The sequence below is a fragment of the Parambassis ranga genome, chromosome 8, assembly GCF_900634625.1.
Source record: "Parambassis ranga chromosome 8, fParRan2.1, whole genome shotgun sequence".
Taxonomy (NCBI): domain Eukaryota; kingdom Metazoa; phylum Chordata; class Actinopteri; family Ambassidae; genus Parambassis; species Parambassis ranga.
Genome location: NC_041029.1, coordinates 5,051,036 through 5,074,866, shown reverse-complemented (window position 1 = coordinate 5,074,866; position 23,831 = coordinate 5,051,036). Strand labels below are relative to the sequence as shown.

The 23,831-nt window shown below is 42.4% G+C and overlaps 1 protein-coding gene and 1 non-coding gene across 3 annotated transcripts in view; both read right to left on the bottom strand.

Annotated features, from left to right (window-relative positions):
- Positions 1-23,809, bottom strand: part of LOC114439469 (mitochondrial import inner membrane translocase subunit TIM16-like) — an 84,614-nt gene extending 60,805 nt beyond the window's left edge. For both annotated transcript variants that reach the window (XM_028411415.1, XM_028411413.1), the window contains exons 1-7: positions 23,672-23,809; positions 21,981-22,077; positions 21,686-21,766; positions 21,476-21,546; positions 20,470-20,656; positions 19,435-19,511; positions 15,408-15,458 (exon numbers count right to left, since the gene is read on the bottom strand). In XM_028411415.1, coding sequence (XP_028267216.1) covers positions 15,408-15,458; positions 19,435-19,511; positions 20,470-20,656; positions 21,476-21,546; positions 21,686-21,766; positions 21,981-22,077; positions 23,672-23,731 — 624 coding nt within the window. In that variant the 5' untranslated portion in view covers positions 23,732-23,809. The remainder of the gene's footprint in view (positions 1-15,407; positions 15,459-19,434; positions 19,512-20,469; positions 20,657-21,475; positions 21,547-21,685; positions 21,767-21,980; positions 22,078-23,671) is intronic.
- Positions 10,633-10,705, bottom strand: trnak-cuu (transfer RNA lysine (anticodon CUU)). The gene has a single exon. It is a non-coding gene; the product is annotated as a tRNA-Lys (tRNA).
- Positions 23,810-23,831: the final 22 nt, after the last annotated feature.

The window sequence follows — 23,831 nt, the reverse complement described above, 5'->3', positions numbered from 1 at the left end:
TGTTGAGCTAGGCTAACCGCCTGATAGCATTGTCTCATCTTCCCTCTCAGCATTTTAAGCTATTGTTCCAGATTCTAAGAAGTGACAGGGGCATAAATCTGCTCCTCTAACTGAGCGTTGCCTGTTAAACGAAGTCTGTTTCCAAAAATGTTTGACTTTTCCACCAAACTTAAGCTTAGGCCAAGACTCCTGTGCTGGAACCATCCATGTCAGTGAAACAGAACAAACAATAAATCCTCACCTGTCAGCTCAGTGTGTGCGTGCGGGCCACACCAGTGGTTCAAACTAAATTTATTGTTCTCAGTTCTGAAAGGAGCTTGACATTGCTACATGTGCACACGCCAACATCAAACCCGCACTTGTGCACCTCTCTCAGGGATGATACGTCTCTGTCCATATACCAGTGTTTCATCCGACACCATCTGTGTGTAATACAGATGTTTTCATGCTCCTGGTGTGCTCCCAAATAACTTTATCCACTAAGAGGGTTTACAAAACACTCTACTGACCTGGCTTCCAAACACATTTCTGAAGTAACACTACCAAAGCACTGACAGGGTTGATAATAAGTCCTGGATTGAATAAACACTTAAGTCATGACTGAGGATCATTTTTCTGCTTGCAGTCATCTGGTACGTCTCATGCAGGTAACTGAGCTCATATTTGCCTTGATAAGTCTGTGCTAGTGAGTCAGTTGAAAAATAACTCCAATGTTCAGCAGAGGTCCAGAGTAAACTCAGACCTCAGAAAAAGGCGATAGATCAGAAGAGAGTGAGGGAAGGAGAAAAGCTAAATCCCGCGGGGTGTAAACAGACACAGGGAGAAATCATCCCCATCGAGCCGTTCATCATCGGCACCACTGCCTGATTTCCTTCCAGGGGAAGGACAACGGCCTGGCACTCTGACCAAACTAGGAACAAGTTGAGCTTAAGACTATTTTAAACACTGATGTTGCTCCGAGGAGCCTCGTGTCCTGTCTCATTCACATCTCCTGGACAACAGCAGAGGATTCCACTAGTGTTCATATTACATGCAAAAGTAAGCAACATAAATTCAGCATCAACAGTTCCTCTGCCATATTCAGCCATGCTGATCCACCACTAAGCACTAGATGAGCTTGTCAGTGTGATGTCTGCACTTCCCAAAGCATCATTATATTAATAAATACTAAGCACTGAATGCTAATGTAATGCTAAGAGGGTCAAAATTCATGCTAATGCTACTGCAGGGCATTTTTTTTCTTAGTATCTGTAAACAGATGTTTACAAAAACTTTTAATTTTCAACACACAATTTTTAACAATTCTAAATCTTTTCTACACATGTGCATGAAACTTAAAATAAAATGTGAGTTTTTAATTATAATATTACCCTGAGGAATGAAGATGATAATTAAACCTGCAAATCAAGTTAATAATATTAATAAAAATAAGTTCTATCATGGTGGCACCAATGAAAATTACAAGGCTCCCAAAACTAATTAGGATGCTTGTAAATAAACTATTCATAGTGAGCCCTTAATGGAGAATTGGGGCTTTAAATCACACCCACAAAAATCTCTATTCTCCTTTTAGATCTGGTTATGGAGTTGGGGGAGGATTTAAAAAACACATTTCATCTCAAAGAATAAATAAGAATACACTCCTACAACTACTGTATATCACCATTCTATGACCCAGCTCTAGAGCACAAATGCTTAGTTTTGCCATTACAGCATCCCTCAGGCCTCCACCACACTGCCTAAGCCAGTCGGGAAAGGCAAATAAACCGTCCTGACATCCCCCTGCATGCTCCATAGATCGCTCTGCCATGATGTCATCTTTCGCCCAGATCTGAAGGCACGTGCAGCTTTGAGCCTTTTTGATGAAGCTGTCATCAGGATTTGGCAGCTGGAGCCAGGAAAAGTACAACTGAGGATCAGGCATTTGCGCTGAGCCTCTGCTCTCCCTTTTCCTAATAAACACTGTTTCAGCTTAAGGAAGCATAACGCAGCCGTCAGAAAGCTAAACTACTACTACTAACCCCCGGGGCAGCCAGAGGACACAACATCTGGACCTTGTGAGTGTGTATATAAATGCTGCCAAACAGTATCTCTCCTCTGCAGTCATAAATTTAACTGAAATCCCATTCACCTAGTGTTCCCCCGGTTCTTCGCTGCTAAGCTTTACCGACATGCTACAAATCGATCACGACGCATGTGAAAAAGGAGAGAAAGAAAAAAGAAAAACAAGACAAATGTTTTCCTTAGCAGCCGAATAAACCATCCAAGCTGGTGAAACCCCACGGAAAGACAGGAAGAGCAGAAAAGAAGGGTTCATGACGTGACACGGGAGGTGTAGAGAATCACTTACACCTGCTCACATACACAGTAGAGGAAGTTGAGGAAATGACATCACATCTGGGAAAAGAATATCACCAACACAGGTGTCACACAGGAAGACGTGGGAACACTTTTTAGACTTGACAAAGTAATGAGCTAGGTCTAATGACAATAAAGATGGAATGCTCAAGCTGAATTAAAAAAAAAGTGAGGATGAAAGCACTGCTGAGTGTGATAAAGCAAATCAAACTCACATGACACCAGGCAGGGTTTACTCTGAGGTTAATCACTTTGCAAGCTGAGATACAGACACAGGAAAAGTGCCAGTCAGCAGTCTGGCCAATTATGGTTTTATGGGTCTATTAAATATCCTCTCTCAATATAAACAAACGAGTATCACTCCATCTCCGTCTGTCCTTTTTTCCCCTCAGCTATTTAACGTGAACAGACGGTGCACACATCTGTGTCATTCGCCGAGAATGTTGATTCACCCACCAGGACGAATATCAGGTGTCTGTGTGCACATATGGGAACTATCACAATCTTTGCATCTCTATCTCTTCACCAACGAATCCCTCTCTCTCTCTCTCTCTCTCTCGTTCCAATGTTCTGCATATCAGCTCAGTGGGGATGTAAGCATTTAACAATGCCAGAGATGCATTAGTGAGTTAGGCTCCTGGTGCTGAAGCGGTTATTTTCACAACTTCTTCCAGTCTAATAATAGTGCGTTACATCTTTCTTCACGCCTTCCTTCTGATTTGATTCTAAATGAGGTCCCATTCGTCTCCTTCAGTCAGTGTTATGATCTCACATCATTTTGCTGATTGTTAACCTGTGCAACCTCCTAGTGTGAATTTTCTTGCGGTCTTTCTACAACACCTTGCTGAGCAGGATGATGCATTACTTTGCATCAAACAAACCCTGCTGTGTTATAACACTGTACAACGTCAAAGCTCACCTGACTCAGCCTCCATTTGTGGTAGTAGTAGGAATACGTTGCATGCATTTTCTTTCAAGGAAGGGTTTAGCAACTTCAAAACTAGTGTGTTTGCTTTTCCTTTCCAAGAGTTACACAAGAAGATGGATGACACACTCTAAACACACTAAATATACAGTTACAGCTTGCATGCCTCCGGCTAAACTTGACAAAATCCACCTGCTAGCACCTCAAAAGCGTCCTCATTAGCTTCTTATAACTCAGTTGTTTTATTTTTACAGTTAAAGTGTAAAAATGACAACAGATCTACACAGCTGCAGTCACTCAACTCTTAAACCTGCTCCTCATTTTCTCTGCTCTCAGTCTTTCCACTCTCATCAAAAAAAGCATTCTTCTGCTTTAATTTTACCCTCCTCTAATCAATAGCCCTGGCCTTCCAGCTTTCATCACCCCTAGAACAGACTCTCCTCCCAGTCTTTTCATCTATGGCTAATTAGTCTTTTCGGCAATTACTAGGTCTGCTTCATCCTGATCTGTCTTCATGGCCCATTTAAGTTGTATTTCTCAGTCAAGATGTGTTATCTTGAACGTAACTCTGACTCTACAGAAGCTTCTAGAAATAGGACAGAGAGAAATGTGATGGGGGGTAGAAATCAAACCAGCCATTTTATGCTTTCATTTCTTCCGCTGCCTACCGCCACATTTTTCTCTGTTAACTGCAACCATATTAGATTTCATTCACTTCTCCATAAAGTCCAAAAGCCACAGACCGGTTTCTTATTTTTTTCCATGGCTACTGCTCTTTCTCCCTTCCTGCAGATGGAAATGAATGTGCAAGGTCAGAAGCTGGACAGGGAGTGCAATCTGAGGCAATGACAACACAGAGTAAATCCTTATGGTGCAGCTGTAATAGCATGAATCTAAGATGTGACCCCATTGACATCCTGATCTTACCCTGCACATAAGTGCAATATTTTATCATGTTTATTTGCAAGATAACGCTTAAAAGAAATCTCTTGAGCATCAGAAAGTCTTGCAGATAACGATGCTCATAATAACAAATTGGCAAATAAAAATTCCAGCTGAGTACGGCTGTTACTACCATCATCTATCTTTTCATATCCTGCAGTCATTTTTTCCCCTCTCTCGTTTCCTTTGTGTCAGCAAATGAAAAGCACTGTGCAGAAAAAAAACTAACTGAGATCCGATCCAACAGGACAATGAGCACAGCAATGGGGACGGGCCAGGTCTATGCTGCAAACACCAGGCAAGACCTGCGGCCCCCAAGGAGGTCTACAGACTGTTCCCCAGTTATATATAGAATCTAGCTTGAATGGGATATCCAGAAGTCTTTCCTCGAGGCCAATTTTTCTCTTCTTCTCTTCTCCTTTCTCTTGAAGCCTTAATAGAAACAAGTGTGGAGAGCTTAAGAGAGGACACAGATGGGAAGAATATGGAATATGCTGCACCCTTACGAGGCTAAGAGGCACATCAATCTTAAGAGAGATCAAGAGGGTATTTCCTCAATTTCATCCTACACAATCCTCACATACTACATGTGTATCATATATCCTGGTCTCCTTTATTATAAGGTGGCAGGTGCAATGCTGTCATGTACACCATGCTGGAAGGAATTTGGCTTGTTTTTTAAAAAAAATAATAACAGATCAATAAATCAGAGGGCGAGGAAGAGGTATATGGACAAAAAGGGTTAAACAATCAGCCTCCTTCTGGACAGTGAAAAACAGAAAAGAAGAGACTGAATGGCACAAGTTAAGAAGATGATATAAGATGTGTGGTTTGTCCATGAAGGACTAAAAATACAGGCAAGGAAAGTGGATGTATGTATAAATGCTTAAAGCCGCAATGCAGGAGGCCCCAGGAGGCTTTCTAGAGCGTTGCAGCTACCTACCTCATACCTTCTGTATAAATCTATAATATCAGGGATGCAAAGGCACAATATGACCATGGAGACCAAAGTTTTGCTACTAAGGGAATCAGTGAGCTTATTTACTTCCCTGCTTCATGCCAGTTCAGGGATTTGTACCAGTGATCTTTCCATTCCATGCCCACTTCGCTGCCCTTAATGTTTTCTTGCACAAATCAGTTTAACTACCATTTAAATGAAATAAAACACTGCAGCAGTGGAACAGGCTGTAATTATTGAGCCACAGTGCTAATTGGACCATGCAACTGTAGCCAGAAATCTGATCTGCCAACAGAGCCAGCCTAGGATGTGGTCACTCCGCTCTTTGGCCTGGTGGGACAACAGATTGGACCCAATTGCACCACACTGCACACAGAGTGGCACCGACAGTACTGTCCCTACTGGCAGGGGCCTCCCTTTGGGAAAACTACCCAAGGTCACAGAGGCTGGTCTTGGATCAGAGCAGCACACAGAGTAAGCCAGTTCCTGGAACTAACATGATTAAGTGACCCGTGAATTCCCCGAATCAGTGCTTCTGCTCAAAAGAAGCACTAAAGCAGGCCAGAGTAGATTTCAAGAGCATGTCTATTGATCTCTCTTGGTTTTTTGATAGTTATTATGGTTGAAGTTTATGCAATGAATATTCTGGAGATGCACTTAGTTGCTTTGTCATTTAAATCGGAACAGACATCCATGGGGCAGAAGAGGGCACTAATGACAGGAGAAGAAATGATGCTGCTGACAACAGCAAAAACTGCCGACACCTGGTGCTGATGAGAATCTGCACGCCAGGCCTGCTCCACCAAAACAAAGAGGTGGTTCTTTGTTTGGGATGGGTGTTGTTTAGGCAGAGCAGGAGGACACACAACACACCGCTATAAATGCCCAAAGCGCCGGAGAAGCCTCTCAGTCCCTGAGTCTTTGAGCCGGTTGTCATTTATGACTCTTTCATAGCTGCGACTATGTTGGCTAGCTCTACTCCCTTCCTGTAACCACATCATAGGGGCTTCACATCTTCAAAGGGCCCCCACGCATTAGTTTAGAGGCAAGTGTTGTGAACAGTGGGATTCACATGTGTGTAAGGCATGTCATGTTCATATCATTCATGTATAATCATGAAATGCTTTGCCCTGGAGGTTGTTCCTTTGTTTTCCATGTTAGTTTTCTGCAATCAGGGAAAGATATTGGAACTTTCCTGCATCGGGTTCAACAACAAGTTTAATCTGAATCATTACAGCAGTAATAATGGTGACTAATGGTCACATCTTTTTACCACGGGGACTCTTTTCAGTGCCTGTGCACACGTGTGGGCCCCTTGGCATTCAGTATACAAAGCATCAGAGCACTAAGTAGCTGAGCGACAACTTGATTAATGACCTTAGCTCTACTATTGTAACAAACAGCTCAATCTTCTGCTGCTTTGCAGAGAATACCCAACTATGACAGGCCCTCCAACACTAACTTTACCCCTATTCTCTACAGCATCACTCAGGGTGAACGTCTATTTAGCTCTAGCATGAAACCACAAATTACAACAGAACCTGTTGACTTAAGAAGCTCAATTAGTAAAAGATGGCCTAAGTTGGCTTTTTTTTTTTTTTTTTACAAAAGGACATAGCATTTATAAGACATGTGCATGCCAGATTTCAGGGCCCCCCTTATGCTTGATAGTTTCCACTGTTAAGAACTCATTTTCTTTGGCCTCAGAGAAGAAAAACATTGAGCCCCCATGCAGGTATGCACACCTGTCTCTCAGAACCTGTGGTAGGCAGCTGTGAAACTAGGGTGCAGTGCTTTTTTTTAAACATCCCCTCTGGGAGACAAACACAGTGATGCCACTTCCAAACTATATCACAGAGGCTGCAAACATTCCCTTCCATCTCTAATAATATAATCACCATGCAAACACCACATTCAAGGGTGCAGTTACAATCCAACCAAGCTAAAAAGGGCAAGGAATGTTTGCCCCAAAACACTCTGTGTAGATTCATCATATTGTCTGTATCAAAACTCCCACCTCTCTATGCAGCACCCATGTCTGACCTCTTAGTTGACCACAAGCATGATTAAGCTAGCATATGGAGAAAACACAGGCTGCACTGTGCTGACCGGGATAATTGAAATATCACCAGTGTTTGGTCAAACTAAGGTCAGCCAGCCTAGCCACGGATAGAGCCCACGCTGCACTTTATTTCCCTCAGGGCGCTCTGAGGTTGGTCTCAGCTGTCTCTTGGGTCTCGTGCACACAGTTTCTCCATTTGAAGCCTGTTGTACCACATGTGAATGAAGGTCGCATGTGACAATCTGTGAACTTTAGCTTCTGTTGCTTGATGTTTTAGTGTAGTTTTCTCTCCTTTTTGTCCCTATGCTCACACTTTGCAATCCTTAAATCTTGTATGACCCCAAAAACCACACACAACACTTCAGACAACAGCAATCTCAGACCAACCCAATATCGGCTAATTAGTGAATATCTGCAGACCTAGCTTTAGAAGTATTTGCTGCATTGTTGGCCCCACTTGGAAACCTGCTGGAAGTGATTTTAGATGGTTGAGTGTGTAATCACTGCACCAAAGAAAAAATTTAAGCAAAACATAACTATTGTCAGCAGGTCTTCTTCTGATTTCCCCTTTTGAATGAGCGATATAGACCACTGCCCCCTGTTGGTATGGAGATATTTCCTCTCACACAGGTGCAGAATGGATGTGCTAGTTGGCTGTTAGATGTAGTCTATGCACTTCATTGCCACCGATTCTCTGTTAACGTTTTGGTGTGTCTGTGACTTGACAAATGAAAAAACACATGGAAAAGAAGATCAACAATAAACCAAGCCAATTCACACCTCATTCTGCTGTCCCAGCAGTAAGAGCAACAAAAAGCTGCTCTGTTTCCCTTGGCCTCTTGGAGCATTTAACATTTGCAATACTTTTTGCCAATTTGAAACCAAAGACAGTGAAACAATTTGCAGTTAGATATGATCAAATAAGCAACGCAATGCAGTGGGCAATAAAAAACACATTGTAGTTCCTGAAAAATGAAGTAAAGATAAAGAGGGCAAGCTGAGGTGAAGTCACATGGGAGCTTGTGAGATTCAGAAATTATGCTGAGTCAATGTTATGAGTCATTATGATAAATTACTCATAGTTTTCTATCCCATTTGATAAAAATGACAGAACCTTCTCATATAAACTGATCTCATTTACTAACTAACAATGACTATTTCATTTGTTTTTCTTCTAAGCTGTGCCATCGTTGACAATATATGACTGGCAGCTGGAAAACACCCCAATCCCCACAGTGCTGCATCTTCACTATTAGGCTGCAGCAGCAGCTAACTGTCATACATTTTGGGCTCCAGGTGTGACCCATATGTGTGTGCGGGGGCCTTAATTAGTTGGAAAATAACAGTCCCTGAGCAGCCAGCACACTAATGAGGCCTACGCTCACAAACACACACACTAGGAGCAAAGGGATCTGTAGCTGCCAGCTGGCATTCACTTACCCCTTTTCCTCCAAAAAAATAACTCCACCACCACCCTCATTACACACACAGACACACACAAAGACGAACCCTGTTCATTATTTAAAGAAGCTAAGACCCCTTCAAACTTCAAATCTCATCCTCCAAATGCCAGAGCCTTTCAACTCTGAACTTCTTGACCCTCTTAGCAACCAGCTGCTAAGCCATCCTTCAGTTTATATCCCGACCCACAAAATAAGACATCAAACACAATGCACCTTCATCACACAGTTTACAAAGAACACAAGCACAACCCATGCTGATGGAGGCAGGAGTTACCTACAAAACCAACACAAGTAAACAAAGCAGAACAGAGGCCAGAAAAAGTGTCACCCAAGTAGTTTTTAAAATCTTTTACTTAAGTCGACACAGACTGCGCAGACTGTGAGTGCTGCTTGAATGCAGACAGATGAGGTTTGTGACCAAGGTAACAAAAAAGTTCAAATGAACATGTATGATGAGTTAGATAACCCCATGTTTACCTATTGGGAGTGAATGCCAATTGTACATTTTCCACTGCAGACAAAAGCCAACGGTTAGTGGGTCTTAGTGGGTGTTTTGGTCCAGTATGAAAAAGGATTTGAGTCATAAACACTAATCACTGCTGAGAAAGCCTCAATCAATCACAGCAAATTTAAAATATACTGGTTTTTGCTACGGTGTTGATCTGTCCAGAAAAACAAACATCCTGTCTCCTCGTTAGAAACGAGACCTTTCAGTTCTGCTTAGTTGCCTGAAATTAACTAAGACTGGCAGTGGGGCGGTAGCCAGTAACACTGGGAGCCGGTAGAGAGAGAACGAGAGAGAGAGAGAGAGAGAGAGAGAGAGAAGAAAAACAAGGGGGGGCACAACATCTGGGCTGAGTTAACCAATGGCTATTACCAGGTCCTGAACCCAGTGGGGCCTGACAGAGAGAGATACAGAAAGCACTGTGCATGTTAGTGATTGGTTAAGACAGCAAGTATTTAGAGAAAAGTCAAACCACAGGAATAAGACAGTGGAGTCAACGAGGGCACAAAGAGACAGAGAAAGACAAAGACATGTTTGAAGAAAATCAAACTTTGTCTCCTGGTCGAAAATGGTCAGAGTCTGTAAAAAAAAAAATTGAGGCGATTGTGATTGCACCACTGTGGTAACTCAAGTCATTCATGTTGTCACACATTCATTGGGAAGAGGAACATGATGAGTGCACACAGGACTATTTCTAACATGTTTACATTCAGAGAGAAACACAGATTTAGCAGTAAAAAGCTGCAGTGCCAGAGAGAAAGAGAGAGACTATTCATTATACTACTCTAAACAACTTTTGTTTATTTTTTACCTCCATTTATGATCAGCTACATTGGCTGTGTAGACAAATATTTTAAATCCAGAAGCCAGCTTGGCTCGGTTTAAAGTTAAATTATGCAGCTTGTGTAGCTGGAATTTGGAGCTCGATGTCGAGTAGGCCTGTGACATATTCTTGGAATAAGCTCCAGCTCTTTATAGACATAACATTTTACATTTCACAGTGTTGACTACATTTCCCTGTGGTGTTTGTATTAGACATTCTCCAGACTCTAAACAAGCTCCATTCTGCGAGAAGTATTGAAAATTCATTCTCTGGCAACCGCAACTCTTCTGCATAAATGAATCATGTGTTGGTAGAAAAGGATACTGAGCATTTTTGAAACTGAGAAAGGAATTTCTGAATCAACATCTGATGCACATTATGTAATACATTCATACAAACGACGACTAAACTACATGACATTTTTAGGCAGATTACACTATTTAAGAAAAATAAATTAACATGGCAGAGCCAGTTTACAACACATATGATGATAAATATACCTTTTGGCTAATATGTACATGTTTGGCAACTTTTAATCAATCAATCAATCAAAGAACTTCATTTGTCCCTTTGGGGCAATTCAAGATAAAGATTAACGCCCAACGTGGGGCTCGAACCCACGACCCTGAGATTAAGAGTCTCATGCTCTACCGACTGAGCTAGCCGGGCTACTTTAAGCTGTCTGAGAACTACAATTTTTTTTCGAGACGCTAACTTCCACCCAGTGGTGAACATGCAGCACATTCATTCCTATTTCCTGCACAACAAAATGAAAAAGAGCATCAAAGCAACCAAAAATTAAATTCCTCAGTTTCATGTAATTTCTGAGTGTTTCCTCTCCATTGCTTTCTCTCCGGTCAATATCAGTAAAACAAAACTGTTCATTCAAAGACCTTCATTGTGCTGGCTGCTAGAGTCCAAACACAAACACACACACACACATAATCCAAACTCACCATGCCTGCCTGTATTTACTCTGCCTGTTATGAGAAATCTGAGCATGAAACACCACCCTCCTCACTTCCCAAACACACACAGACACTTTTCCAATAATAAGAATTTAAAGCAGCACAGATAAGACGTACAAATGTAGTTTATTATGCCTGTAACGAGAAACTCAAGAATGGAGCCACACACCTAACAGCAGTCTGTGTAATTTATAGCAGGATATAAAAGATGGTATAGCGTTGAAACCACTTTGCTTTTTCTTGGCCCTGCCCAGCGTTCCCTCCTCAAGTCCAAACCCACTCCAGTCCGTGGTCCTCTCTAATTTCACTCCGAGCAGCAGAAGCTCAAGCCGAGAAAAAAAAAGGAATCTGGCCCCCAAGTCCAGCAAAAACTATTCCTTTTTCCTGTGTCCCTCCTCTTCCAGCGACCACAGATCGACAGCTCTACAGCCAGCACTGGCCCAAAACTATGAGGGGTATTTTCAGCACTGTAATTTGAAACACACATGGTATACACACACGGGCGCACACTTGAATACAGAAGAACCGCACACTCAACAAATATACAGACATCAGGGATAGATCAAAAGGTGCAATAAGACAGGAGAGTGCAGAGGAGATGCATATGCCCACAAAGGCACGTGCCTCATTAGCATCAGGTCAGCTCTCCTCAAGTGCTGAGTCTAAGGAGTCGTGTGAGCTCAGGACAGGAAAGCAGGGCGGAGGCCTAACTACACAGACATGTGAAAGACACTCATCTAAAAACTAGAGGCCAGTATAGGGATGTTATGGCAAAGGGAGGGTAGAACCAAGAATAGCAAAGAAAGTAAAAACAGTCTATGTTTGCTACTTGATGATTCACCACTTTGACATTCACAAACAGTTTATATTTGTTAAAATCACAGATTTTAATTAGTTTGGATAAGCCCGCTTAATGCTATGTTAACCCCACCACAGATAGAACAGGGGCCAATAAATGCCACACTGATAACGCTTGTTGAGCCACTGTGCTGCCATGATACATAAATCATATTCACTCAAATGCTTGTTGAAGCACCCTTTAATAGGAAACAAGAGCAAAACAAACATGAACATCAACCTGCCTTTAATGGAGGGACACCAGATGCACTGTAAGGACACACACTTCCCTCTTAAATACAACCATCTCTGCACATGTGCACATACATACACACTGATTATAGATGGAGTATATACAGCTCTTTCTGTCCAAGACCTTAATTACCCTGTGCCGCCTTATTTCCCATAAATACAGCCGGAGCAGGGCTGTAATTAGAGCCTATATTTACCCCACCTGCCTAGAGGAGAACCGGGTTCAGTGCTGGCCACAGGGATGAGCCAGCCCCACTCAACTATGCTGCCTCGGGTAGAACCAGGACACCAGTGGACTGGACACACACACGATCAAGATCTCAGCTCAGGGTTTAGATCCACTGAGAGATAGGGTGGCATGTGACCTCACAATGAAACCAGAGGTGTGACCTCAGCTTGAACTCCCTGATAAACTATTGCATTGTGGTAGTAGAAGAAAATGTTGATAAAATTGATAAAAAGTCCATATTTCTTGCAAAGGAGCAGGTGCATTTTGTCTCAGATAATCAAAACCAGCTTTGTAAGCATATACATTTCTTTGTGTGCTATGAGGGAATTTAAACTGATGCTTTCTTCTAATGCCCTCCAGCTTTTTGGAGATATCTTTCCCCATAAATGTTTTTGTGGCTTTTCTTGATGAGGACAACCCACTAGTCATGTCAACAGACCTCCCAATGAGGTTACAAATTCAAATACTTTGGCCACTTTTTGCCTCTCTCTGTTTACTTTGTGGCCACGCCGGCCTTTCCCTGCCATTACATCAACAAAAAACTAATCTAGATGCAAAGCATGCTGCAAAATGCCCTCACATCAGGCCCAAACATGTAAAATCTCCTTGAAACGCAGCAGCTTTAGTGGATCACACTCTTCTATCCATCCAAATTACTGCACTCATCATGTTTAAATGTGTTCAAGATTTATCACCCACACCCTTTAGACCTCACTTAAGCAGTCGGGTGGTGGTGGCTCTCCCATTCCTCAGAGACAGCACTGCACATCTGAAAGCTCTCAGGGTGGAGTTCTGCCCACTCTGCTCTCCAAACTGAAGCCCATCAAAGCGGGAGTTTGTGCATTTCAGAGAGATACAGAAGGGGACATGTAAGAGAACACAAAACCAAGCAACCCTCTAATAACTTTGATCCCAGTCCCAGATCTGCTCAGTTTGAGGTGGTGAAGTCATGTGTCACACATCTGCACATCGTGGTCCTCTCCATGGCAACACAGAAAGAGCAGAACAGCACTTTGCTCAATAGCCTCTCACTGTCCTTCTGGCCAAGCAGCCTAAAGTGGCCTCTTTCATACTGCATTGTATAAAACTGATCATGGCCGTTTGATTGAAGTTTGACAAGAAAAATAGAAAGAAAGAGGAAGAAACAATCAATCAAATGCAGTTAGTTCTCAGGCAGTGGCTACACACAGATTCCACGTATTCCTGAATGTTCAAAGCGGTGATGACAAACACGTTCTATAATAAATGAGAATATAGTTCTTGGAGGAGTAAATATACAGCACAGAGAGATTATTATGTAGCTATTCTTCAGCTTTTTCGTGGGCAAATCAAGTAATTTCCTTGTGGCTCAGTGGCAAATATTTTGTGGCCAAGCACCAGGTTTGTGGCTTGGTACTTAGGAAAAAGGATACTTCAGCAATTTTACACATCAGAGTTTGTTTTTGAGGCATAATGCATAATAAGAAATCCGTATAAAGCCTCTTGTGGCAATGGAAAACCATACACTGACTTTAAAGGTTAAAGCAAAAATCTGACCTGACTTTAGAAAGAAGCAGCTGTCTGACATCACACAACAATGGCACACATACATACTTTTTTGCTATGCTTAGTCCTGCGTGTGGGTAATGTACCGCAAGCATTGAGGAAGACATGATAAAGACGACTGCTCTAATTCTGCTGCATCAGTTCTGGTGTAAGGAATGCAATGCTGAATCAGCAGAGTACACTTTGTCTTTCCACACATTGATAGATGACAGACATTAGTTAAAAAAAAATGCCATAGACGTAGCTGCAGCACTTTGCTGCCACCAGTAACCACTGGGCTCCTACTGGAGACGCTGCTGAGACAGACTGACTACCCAGAACTGATTCAATCAAACCTAATGAGACCCTTTGGCTGTGCTAACTCATTTATATGGAACGCCGGTCCAATTTTATTTGAATTACTTCAAGCCATTTGTTACACAGACAAGGTTGAGTCAAAGATCTGCAATAGCACTTTTCATGAAATTTATAGGGCGGCTGAAACTCTACATATCAAATTCCAATGGACTGCTGAGTAGAAACGTGCAAAAATGACGTGACTTTAGGAGACGCAGAGCACCGCACTGCACTGTACTAACAGACTATATACTGTACAGTACAATGCACAGGTAATTATCACATACCTTTGGAACAGTACCTCTTTTGTAACAACAGAGCACAGACACACAAGATGTACACAGGTGCATAATGAAAGCACAAATATGCAGTCATACTGATGTGCCCTGCAGGTATTTTTGTGAGCTAATATTTAGTCTACTGTGACATGTAGTGCTTTTGCAGGATTCCTCATATTTACACACAAGAGAGGACAGGAGGCAGGCTGAGCATCGTATTAATTAAAGCACCCTGGGAGGTCCATTCTTGAAATGTGTGAGAATATTTGCTCTATACTGAGCAGCTACTCATGATACCCGCTCCCCTCCTAACCCTCCCAACCTTTATCTTCCACCAACACACAAATGCAACACTCCACTTCCTTATTGCTGCTTAGTTTAAGTCCTGCTGGCACAGGAGTTGGTTCTCATTGGTGAGAGATTTCCATTAAGAGGGGAAAAACAGGAGTGGTGTGAGTGGAGCGGTTCACAGCAGTTTAGTGTGGGATGGGTACCCATGGGAAGAACAGAGCAGAAAGTGCATCATGTTCAGCACATCCATAAATCTATGGTAGACGAAGGGCTGAGCGTGGCCAGTGGTGAGCTCTCAGGGTTACTGTCAACATGTTTATGAGCAGATGTAGAGTGGAAAAAAATGGGCTTATACATGAACCTCATATCTATTTTAATGTTGTTTACCTTCAATAAAGGATTTTTCACACATTTGTTGTCAACAAATGTCTCAGATTATTTGTATGTTAGTGTCAAAGAGCTCCACTTAAAAACTCAATGACTTGCTATCAATTAGGATTTGACATGCTGAGCCAACAGGTGGGCCATCAGTTAGTGATGTTTACAATGTTCCCTGTGCCACCAAAGAAAACATCTGTCTTTCTGAGAGCTGATGTTTTTGCAGTGTGGGTTGAGCTCTTCATTTGGAGACTTACCTGAACAGGTGTCAGCTGAGCTCTGGGGTCAAATACACGCAGCATCTTGTCCTAAACAACCAAAAACAAAAAGGAGAAACTTTAAGCAATGTTAATACTGTCTAAACTCTTCTTTGTTTTCCTTTTTATTCACAGTCTTATCGACAATAATGAGCAAGGGCTGTGGAGGAGTAATAAGTGTGACATGTAAACGAGGTCAAAGAGCATGTGTGAGGCCAGGATTTAGTTCTCTCAAAGAAACTGGGAATGGAATTAAAGGCTCCCCTGTCAGCTGTATTTTTGTTCCATGGAAATTAAATGGACAACCGAAATATGAAAGCTACATATTGAGCTCATTAAAAAGACGTCCCCCACCACAGAATAATTCACGCAAGCTCTCAGAAGTTTCCTCATTTATCAGCATGATCTCACTGATTCATCGTTAGGGAAAAAATAAAGAGCAATCCAGTGACCTCTTCACAACCTCGTGTGCGTTGACCCCAGCCAGCCCAAACACACATTCGGCATCAATCAAAGTGGCCAATCAGAGAGGCTCCTGCATGATTGGAAGGAAATGGGACCTAATGGGATCAGGCTGTGACTGGGACATGCGTGTCTGCAGCCGTGTCACTCAATACTGCTGTGGGACTGTGATCACAACTGCAGCCTGACATATGGAGCTGATAGCAGCTAATACGTATAAGTACTTAGGCTGAACCATACACACACAGAAAACGTATATATGTCAAAGGTAATCAGAAGGCTGATTGTGACACAGCCAAGACACTCAGTGAAGCAACATAGTAGCTGTCATAAGCTTTTATGAAACAGAGATTCATGCTGTCATTTTGGCTTTGTGACTATCTCTCTAGTAAATTGCAAAAGCATCGAAAGGCATGTTACAGAATGCAATCTGAGCATTAGCTCGTCTTAATCGTGCTCCCCTCAGGCATCAGGCATTCTGATTTGCTATTTCTTAGCTTGAATAGCAAACAAGGGGTCTTGACTGACATGCCTCTCCATCTTGTCTGTGTGTGATTGTAGCCCACCCACGAATGTGATGCCTCACAGCTATGTCTTCAGGCCCCTGTGACCTGAGACTAAGCCAAAGGCTCAGAGAGCAGTGCAGCCACAACGCATACACAAACACACACACACACACATTCCCTCTGTATGACCCATGGAAGAGTCCACCTGTTGCAAAAAATAAACAGCCATCTCTTAACGTTAAGATATATTAAAAAGTTTTTCAAAATGTTTTTTGAAATATTTATCAATAGAATATTTAAAAATAGCCATTTAACAGATTTTGTCAAATATTGCAATTTTCTGGGGGAAAATTTTGAAACCAGAATGATTTTTTTTTCTTTCTTAAAATCAGACTAAAAATATTAGAATAACATTTTCTGTCCTTTGACCTGATTATTGCAGCTCAAGATGCTATCAGTCACCAAGTTCCTTCTTCTAGACAATATACACACACATTTATTGAATGTAGATGTACAAATACACATCTACCAAATTTAGGCCTGCCATATCATCGTAAGGAGGACACTATTTGGCCGTGCAAACACACAGATAGGGGGCTATGCACATACAGATGTGACCACCAAGCAAACATACACTCAAACAAGCAAACACACTTCCTTAAGCCTAAGACAATAAGACATATAAACACACACACTATCTAAACTCATAAATGCACAGATGGACAGCCCAGATAGCTGTGTGTATATGTGTGTGTTTGTATTAGTGTGTGTGCTAAAACAGCTGCTGCTGTTTAATCAAAGTGATGGAGCCTCATTCTCAAGCTGCTGTTAATGAGTTTTTTGCCGCAAGTCTGCCACACACAACTTTCACACACAGACACTGGGAATCTTCAAGAGTTTTTTTCTCGACTCATCAAACACACGCCGCTTCCAGCCTTCTGTTCCCAGTCTCCCATGGTTACGACTGTCAAAGCCTGTTGTGATTCTTTCATCGATTACTCTTCACACCATGGGAAATATGGAATAGAGCTCAGTTATAATGTGACCTTCAAAATTCAAGGTGGACCGTGCACCATAAATCCAAGGACACCTCATTTCTACAACAGCACACCACCCGCTCCCGTCCATCACTCGCATAAACACAGGCTTTCCCTCCATCTCTGCTCACACTACCTGTGAAATTCCTTCCCTTAAACTGAATACCGCCTTTCTCTTTACCATCAGTGTCATAAATATACATCTCTTGTGGTCCAAATGAGGCCTGACATGATTCCTGCTCTTTGGGGTGGTGGTCTCCCCTTCATCTTCTCCCCCAACCCGGCACTGCTGTGCCCCAATGTTTACCCTCAGAGAGGGCCGGGGGGATTGAACCCACATGCTGGCAGGCCCTATTTGCTTTAATAAGCAGGATTGTGAGAGATTCAAAGGGGGCTCGTTTTGGTTAAATGATACCAGATCCTAACAGGCCGAGAACCCCAAAGGCCCCACCCCCACCACCAACACCTTCTGATCTTGAACCCTACTTCTCACACCAAACCCTGTACACACACTTTCTTCTCAGGTATCTGACGGCAGAGTCGGTAGCTCTGACGAGGACCATTATCCTGTCACGTTAATGTCATGATTTGGACATTTGAACTTGTGATCGGTGGAATAATTTGGTACTTTTCAGAGCAAAGACAAACAAAGGGGAGCGGCTGGATCAACAATCACACCTGTTTAGGACATGAATGTTGGACATTTCTGTGTCAAAGGTTATTTGGCTACAAGCTCAAATCAGCTCATCATGCACCATTTGATGTATAGACACCTCATTTGCACATCCATGTGTGTGTCCGTGTGTGTGTCTGTGTGTGATTTCAGACAAGATGAATATTCACAATCTTACATCAGAGATCTAATGTAGAACTTTTGTCTCACCCTTCTGGCAGTGGGAGTATTAACACAAACACTGTTGACACCAATGTATAGAGGCTATTATTATTATGGAACTGTGGGTTTACTTTGCTTTATTTTTGCCCTGATCACAAGCCTGGGATGTGTCAGGGTTGGTGATGTTAAGTAGCATGTGTCTTCCCTAATCAAATGCTTTTATTTTGAAGATAACACGCTATGCTCCCTTTTGCTGCATCCTGTATCATATCCATGGCTATTCCTAACGCCCTGTTTAGCTTTGCTACTAAAGAGTGCCTGGAACAGGAATGTCACCACGGAAAACAAGTTTAAAACACCACCATAGCATAGAGAATGTAACACACTCCGTATGAAGATGTGCTGCACTACAGGTGACAAAACCCCCTTGCTCCTCCTATGAACCAGCCATATTACTGTAACAACTCCACCTTAACTCAGCCCCTCACTCATAAACTCCTTCCTCTTCCTACGTTATAACATTAACAATGTAATGGAAAGCCCTTTGGCCATTTGGAAGCACACTCTATTTGTCTCTCTATTTTTTTTTCATTTGATTTTTCTTGTACATCAGCTTCTGTTGCAAAGTGTTGGTTGTCAGGTGTGGGTACCAGAGCATGGATTGGTGCAACAGGTAGTAAGTGGATGTGTGCTGGGGATTAGAGTCAGGGGTCAAACAAAACAAACGCCTTGATTTATCCTTCACACCCAGCCAAGTTTCTATACTTTTTTCCTTCCTGATGAGGAAAATCTCCACAGGCTATGACATCACATCTTTTATGTCATCGGACTTTCCAAGTTTATCCTATTTTCCCCTAAAGAACTACTCACTGATTCCAAATCCAGTGTGTAATGTGATCTCCACCCTTTTTTTATGAGCGTCGCCCCCTTGACATTTTGATGAAATAAACCCTTTATACAGATAAGGAGCAGCAGTGTTCAATTACCTGCTTGCTGCTCCGAATGTGAGACACTGGCTGCATCTAGTGGTCACAAAGTGCAACTGCAGCAATTACACATGAATCCATTCAAGGTACCAAACCACATAGAGGTTTTGACTTTATCAAAGTGTATGTCACCACAGAAGGGCCTCCAGCACCGGCTCAGCCATGCAGATCACTGTAATGTGCAGTGTGAGTCATCCTCACCTTGCAGGAAGAAGCCAGCAGGGAACCGTCCTGCTTCCAGCTCAGACTCTGCAGCAGGTCACTGTGTTGTTCCAGAACTGCGGACACACAAATCCTCATTTAGTAAATTAAGTAAAGAACAAGATAGAACAAACTAAAAGGTAAGAGAAAACATGATGACATATACAATGAACACAGACACAGACGAGACATGTCACTGCAGGAAAATGCAGGGAAGAGATGAAGCTATAAACGAAGCTCACAGAAAACACAATAATGACAAGATGGATGATATTAATTGCACAAAACCATATGTCCTTCCTGTTTAGGAATATATGAGTAATTATGAGCGAGACACATGTAACGCCGCAGTGCCATAAGTGAGCACAGCACAGCTTGTGTGAATTCACCATGTCAACAAACAGATGTTAAAAAGATGAAAGGTGCTCTTGTTAAAACAGTTAGACACACAGTGGTGTGACATAAGGGGGAAAAAAAACGATCACATATTTTTATACTGATTTCTGTTGTTCAGATACTTTTGTCTTGTGAAAAGCAAATCACAAATGAGAGAAATGAAAGATATTGTGGAGGGGTACAGCTCATGGAAATGTTGGATCAGCAGTGAGCAGCAGCAGCCAGGCCAGCTGTCATGGGATGGGGAAGGAGGAGCACAGTGTTTGTGGGGAGGTGTGGCGAGGGGGGTGGGGGTGAGGAGGCCAGAGGATAGTGACTATATCCTGAGGCCAGTCCGGGGAGACTGGAACCAGGACTGCAAACCAAAACATTACCTCTGCTGCTCCGGCACTTAGACAGAGCCACAGGGCTGTAAAACGTAGGCAGTGTCAGTCAGGCAGTCTCCAACAAAAAAAGGGCAACCAACCACTTCACTCTGCTCCCAATATATATTAATGTTACACACAGAAACAAAACATGACACAACACAAACTGACAGAGACTGAAATGTTAAATGTAAAGAGACTGTACATGATGTACAAGAAAGATAATTAACTATACACACATAAAAAGCCTGCACACGTTGTCAGCTATAGCTACCTGCCAGCGGTGCATCCTGACGGCTGGTGTCCCAAATCAGAGGAGACTTAGCAGTGCAAACAGCCAGCAAGCCAGAGGAGGTGGGGTGAAAGTTCACCAACTCCAGCCGGCCCTGACCTGGGCACAGGGTCAGCTCAGGACTGCTGGGCTGGTCCTGCTCCGGATCGCTCAAACGCCACAGTTTCACCTGCAGAAACAAAGTGGGAAAATGTGATTTGCAGAAACTCTCAGCTGAGTGGAATTCTGTTCATTGACATGTTATATGAATCATTTATAACTAGTTTGCTTCCTGACACCAGGCCAAGCTAAACACCTCCAGCAGAGTTGTTGTAAGTGTAGCCTCACAGCGCGAGCACAGTGGGGGTAGATAATCCAAACACCCTGGGGCTGATATAAGAATACATAAAATCATCAGGCACCACAAGCCGAGTGCCATCTTCTTACATCATGTTGGAGAGAGGGCAGAAATCCATACTGATATTTCCACAATGTAGCTTTTGGGTGAACTCTCCTTTGGAGTGTCCACAGCACAGAACAATCTGGGGTTTGGGCTTGGATTTAAATCTGGTGCTCACACATCAAATGAAGTGCAAATCTGTATATGATTAAGTCAGATTTTACCAAGCTGGTGAAACAATATGCGCTGCTGGCAAAAGATAAGAGGAACTGAAGTGCTTTGCAGATGTTGGGTACTACAGGTCATTTTGGTGTGTGTTTACACAGGTCTGTGAGGTAAACCGAGCTGCTGAGTTTGTAGGATGCAGACCAACACTCAGCACATTCCAGGAAGCTAAAGGCACCTGTGGCGGAGGACAAAGTGCTGAGAGCCTTCCAAAAGGTTTTAATAATAAAACCCGAGAAGGTTCATTCTGCATTCATGGGCCTGCCAGGATCAACACTGCTCAAAAGCATGGAAAGTGGATGTGCACTGTAAGATGGTAATAAAGAAAAAAGAAAAGGAAACAAACAATGAATAAACAAGGTCAGAAAGAAGAATATAGCTCACTTTTGCATCTGCAGAGCATGTAGCCAGGAGACTCTCGTCAAAAGGAGAAAAGTCCATATCAGTCACCACATCTGAAAGACAAGGAAATATCACCAATGAAATAAATTAAAAATCTGTCACATCCGTCCGGGTTAATTTCTCTTCTGTAAAGTAACATGTATATTATGTATATTTTTCATTTGCAGGAGGAAAAGGATGATGAAATACTACCAGAATGACAGGAAACCTGGGTGACTGTCCATTGGCCATTGGAGCCAGGTTTGACCGAAGACAGGCCCAGCATACCTCCACCTGCAGATACATACAAAAACACAGAAAATGTCATGGATAGAAGTCACAAAATCTGCTCTCTCAAACCTCACCAAGCTAAAAACATAACGATTGTCTCCATATTCTGGACTAATAGAAACACAGAACACAAACACATGTCTGAGGTTATAAGCAGTGTATACATCTATCTAATTGAAGCTAATGTTGGTGTTTAGCCACACTTTTACAGCCTTACCAGCCTGCTCAGTATTAAAAGCCACCAGCTTGGAGCTTGCTTTGATGTGGTTCCCCTGGCAGGAGAAGGTGCCAGCACGAACATTGCTGATCCATTCCTAGATTTGCAGACATTGGGAGCACGAGTTAGTAATAAGGCAAGGATTTGATTATGCACATAGTGTAGAAAAACAAAAGCAAAAAGAGCACAGACAACTTTTTTTTTATTAAATTTCATAATTTGCAGTTGCTGTCATTTTGAGAAAAATAAAGTGAACACTGTAATAAACAGGAAGGATCTCACTGAGAGCACACTAACACACACACAGTGCTTCTGAATGAGCAAAGTGTAAAGGAAGGGGAAGGGGAAGGACTCCCTGCATTGCACAGCAAAAAACTCTCTTTCATAACATTAACGAGGCTGTAGCAGCAGGAGAGCACTGTGTCTATACAACGTGCTCCAGAAATTTGGCCTTTTGGGGCTACTTTACAGCTCCAAGAACAGAGGTACCACTGCTCTGTTTATGCACCCAAGCATCGATCTTAAGTGAATATAATTTAACTGCACTACATGTTCTACACATGAATCTGTCAAAAGAGAAGTAAACTTCTTACTTCCAGATGAAGCATTCTCAAACTGTGTGATGTAACTTAGGAACTCAGAGCATTCTTTTCTGCATTATTATCAGCAAACACAGATGTCTGCTGATAATATCTCTGTCAGGCCCAGGTAGACGGCGGTTTTATTATTTTATGGGGATTTTATTTTCCATAATAAATCAGTTTTTATTAACATGTATGAGATATGCCGTATGTTTTTCTGTGTATAAACACATTGTTCAGGATTCTGACTTAAAGTCACTTTCTGCAATGAAATCCTCTTTGTATCCTCCGACAATTTTTATACTCACTTAGTCAAGCTGGATCACCAGAGGACAACACAACTGACACATCTTTCCCTCTCAGCCAGCCTCTCTGTTTTATGTCACATTTTTATGACATTTTTTATGTCTTGTACCATTCTCATGATTCCTGTAAAATTGCTAGTTTAACATTCACAGAAGCAAAGCACCACCTGCTGTGATCCTGTGCAGAGATACCAGGACCATCCACAGCCCCCTGTACATACCAAGCATTTTCTGCCTCAGTAAAAACACAAGGTAGGAGATTACATAATAACCACAGCAAAGGGAGCTGCAGGCATTGGAACTTGGAACAAATGGAGTCAGAAGAGGAGGAAAAATGGCAGATTTGTATGCAAGACACTGCGGTCTTGTCCAGACATGTTGCCTCTTTCAATGAGAAATGTTTATATATGTCCCTTTTTGTGGACACATAGCAAATCCCCTACAGATGCAACTAAACTCCAAGTGTGCAGTGAAAAAACTGCACGGTTTTTAAAAAGCAATATTCATCATAAAGCGAATTGATGGGCGTCACTGCACCATCCGACGTTGGCTAGTAGCTCAGTACAATCACATGGCTCCCAGATTTCACTAGAAGTTCATTGGTTAGTGTGGACACTAGCGTGTGGATTCAGATTCTTATGTTCTCTCGGTGCCGTGCAGACTTCCAGATGCAGGAAGTTCAACATCCATTTGCAGACAGTCAGGCGTTCCCCTAAAACACTACTTAAGAAGCGCAGCTAATTACCAAAGCTAACGTTAGCTAGGAAAGCCGTCTGCAGCCAGAGGCTTGTTGTGAGCTACTCACATCTTTCTTGGCAATTTTCGGAGTGGTGTTTTTGTATTTGGAGGTCTTAAAGCGATTCATTCTGCCCTCTCAAATTGACTTTCGTGCCTTCCGGGTGTCTCTGTCGAGCTGGTTGGTACTCGGCAGAGGACTCCTGCTACATCTGACAGCTCAGAAACGC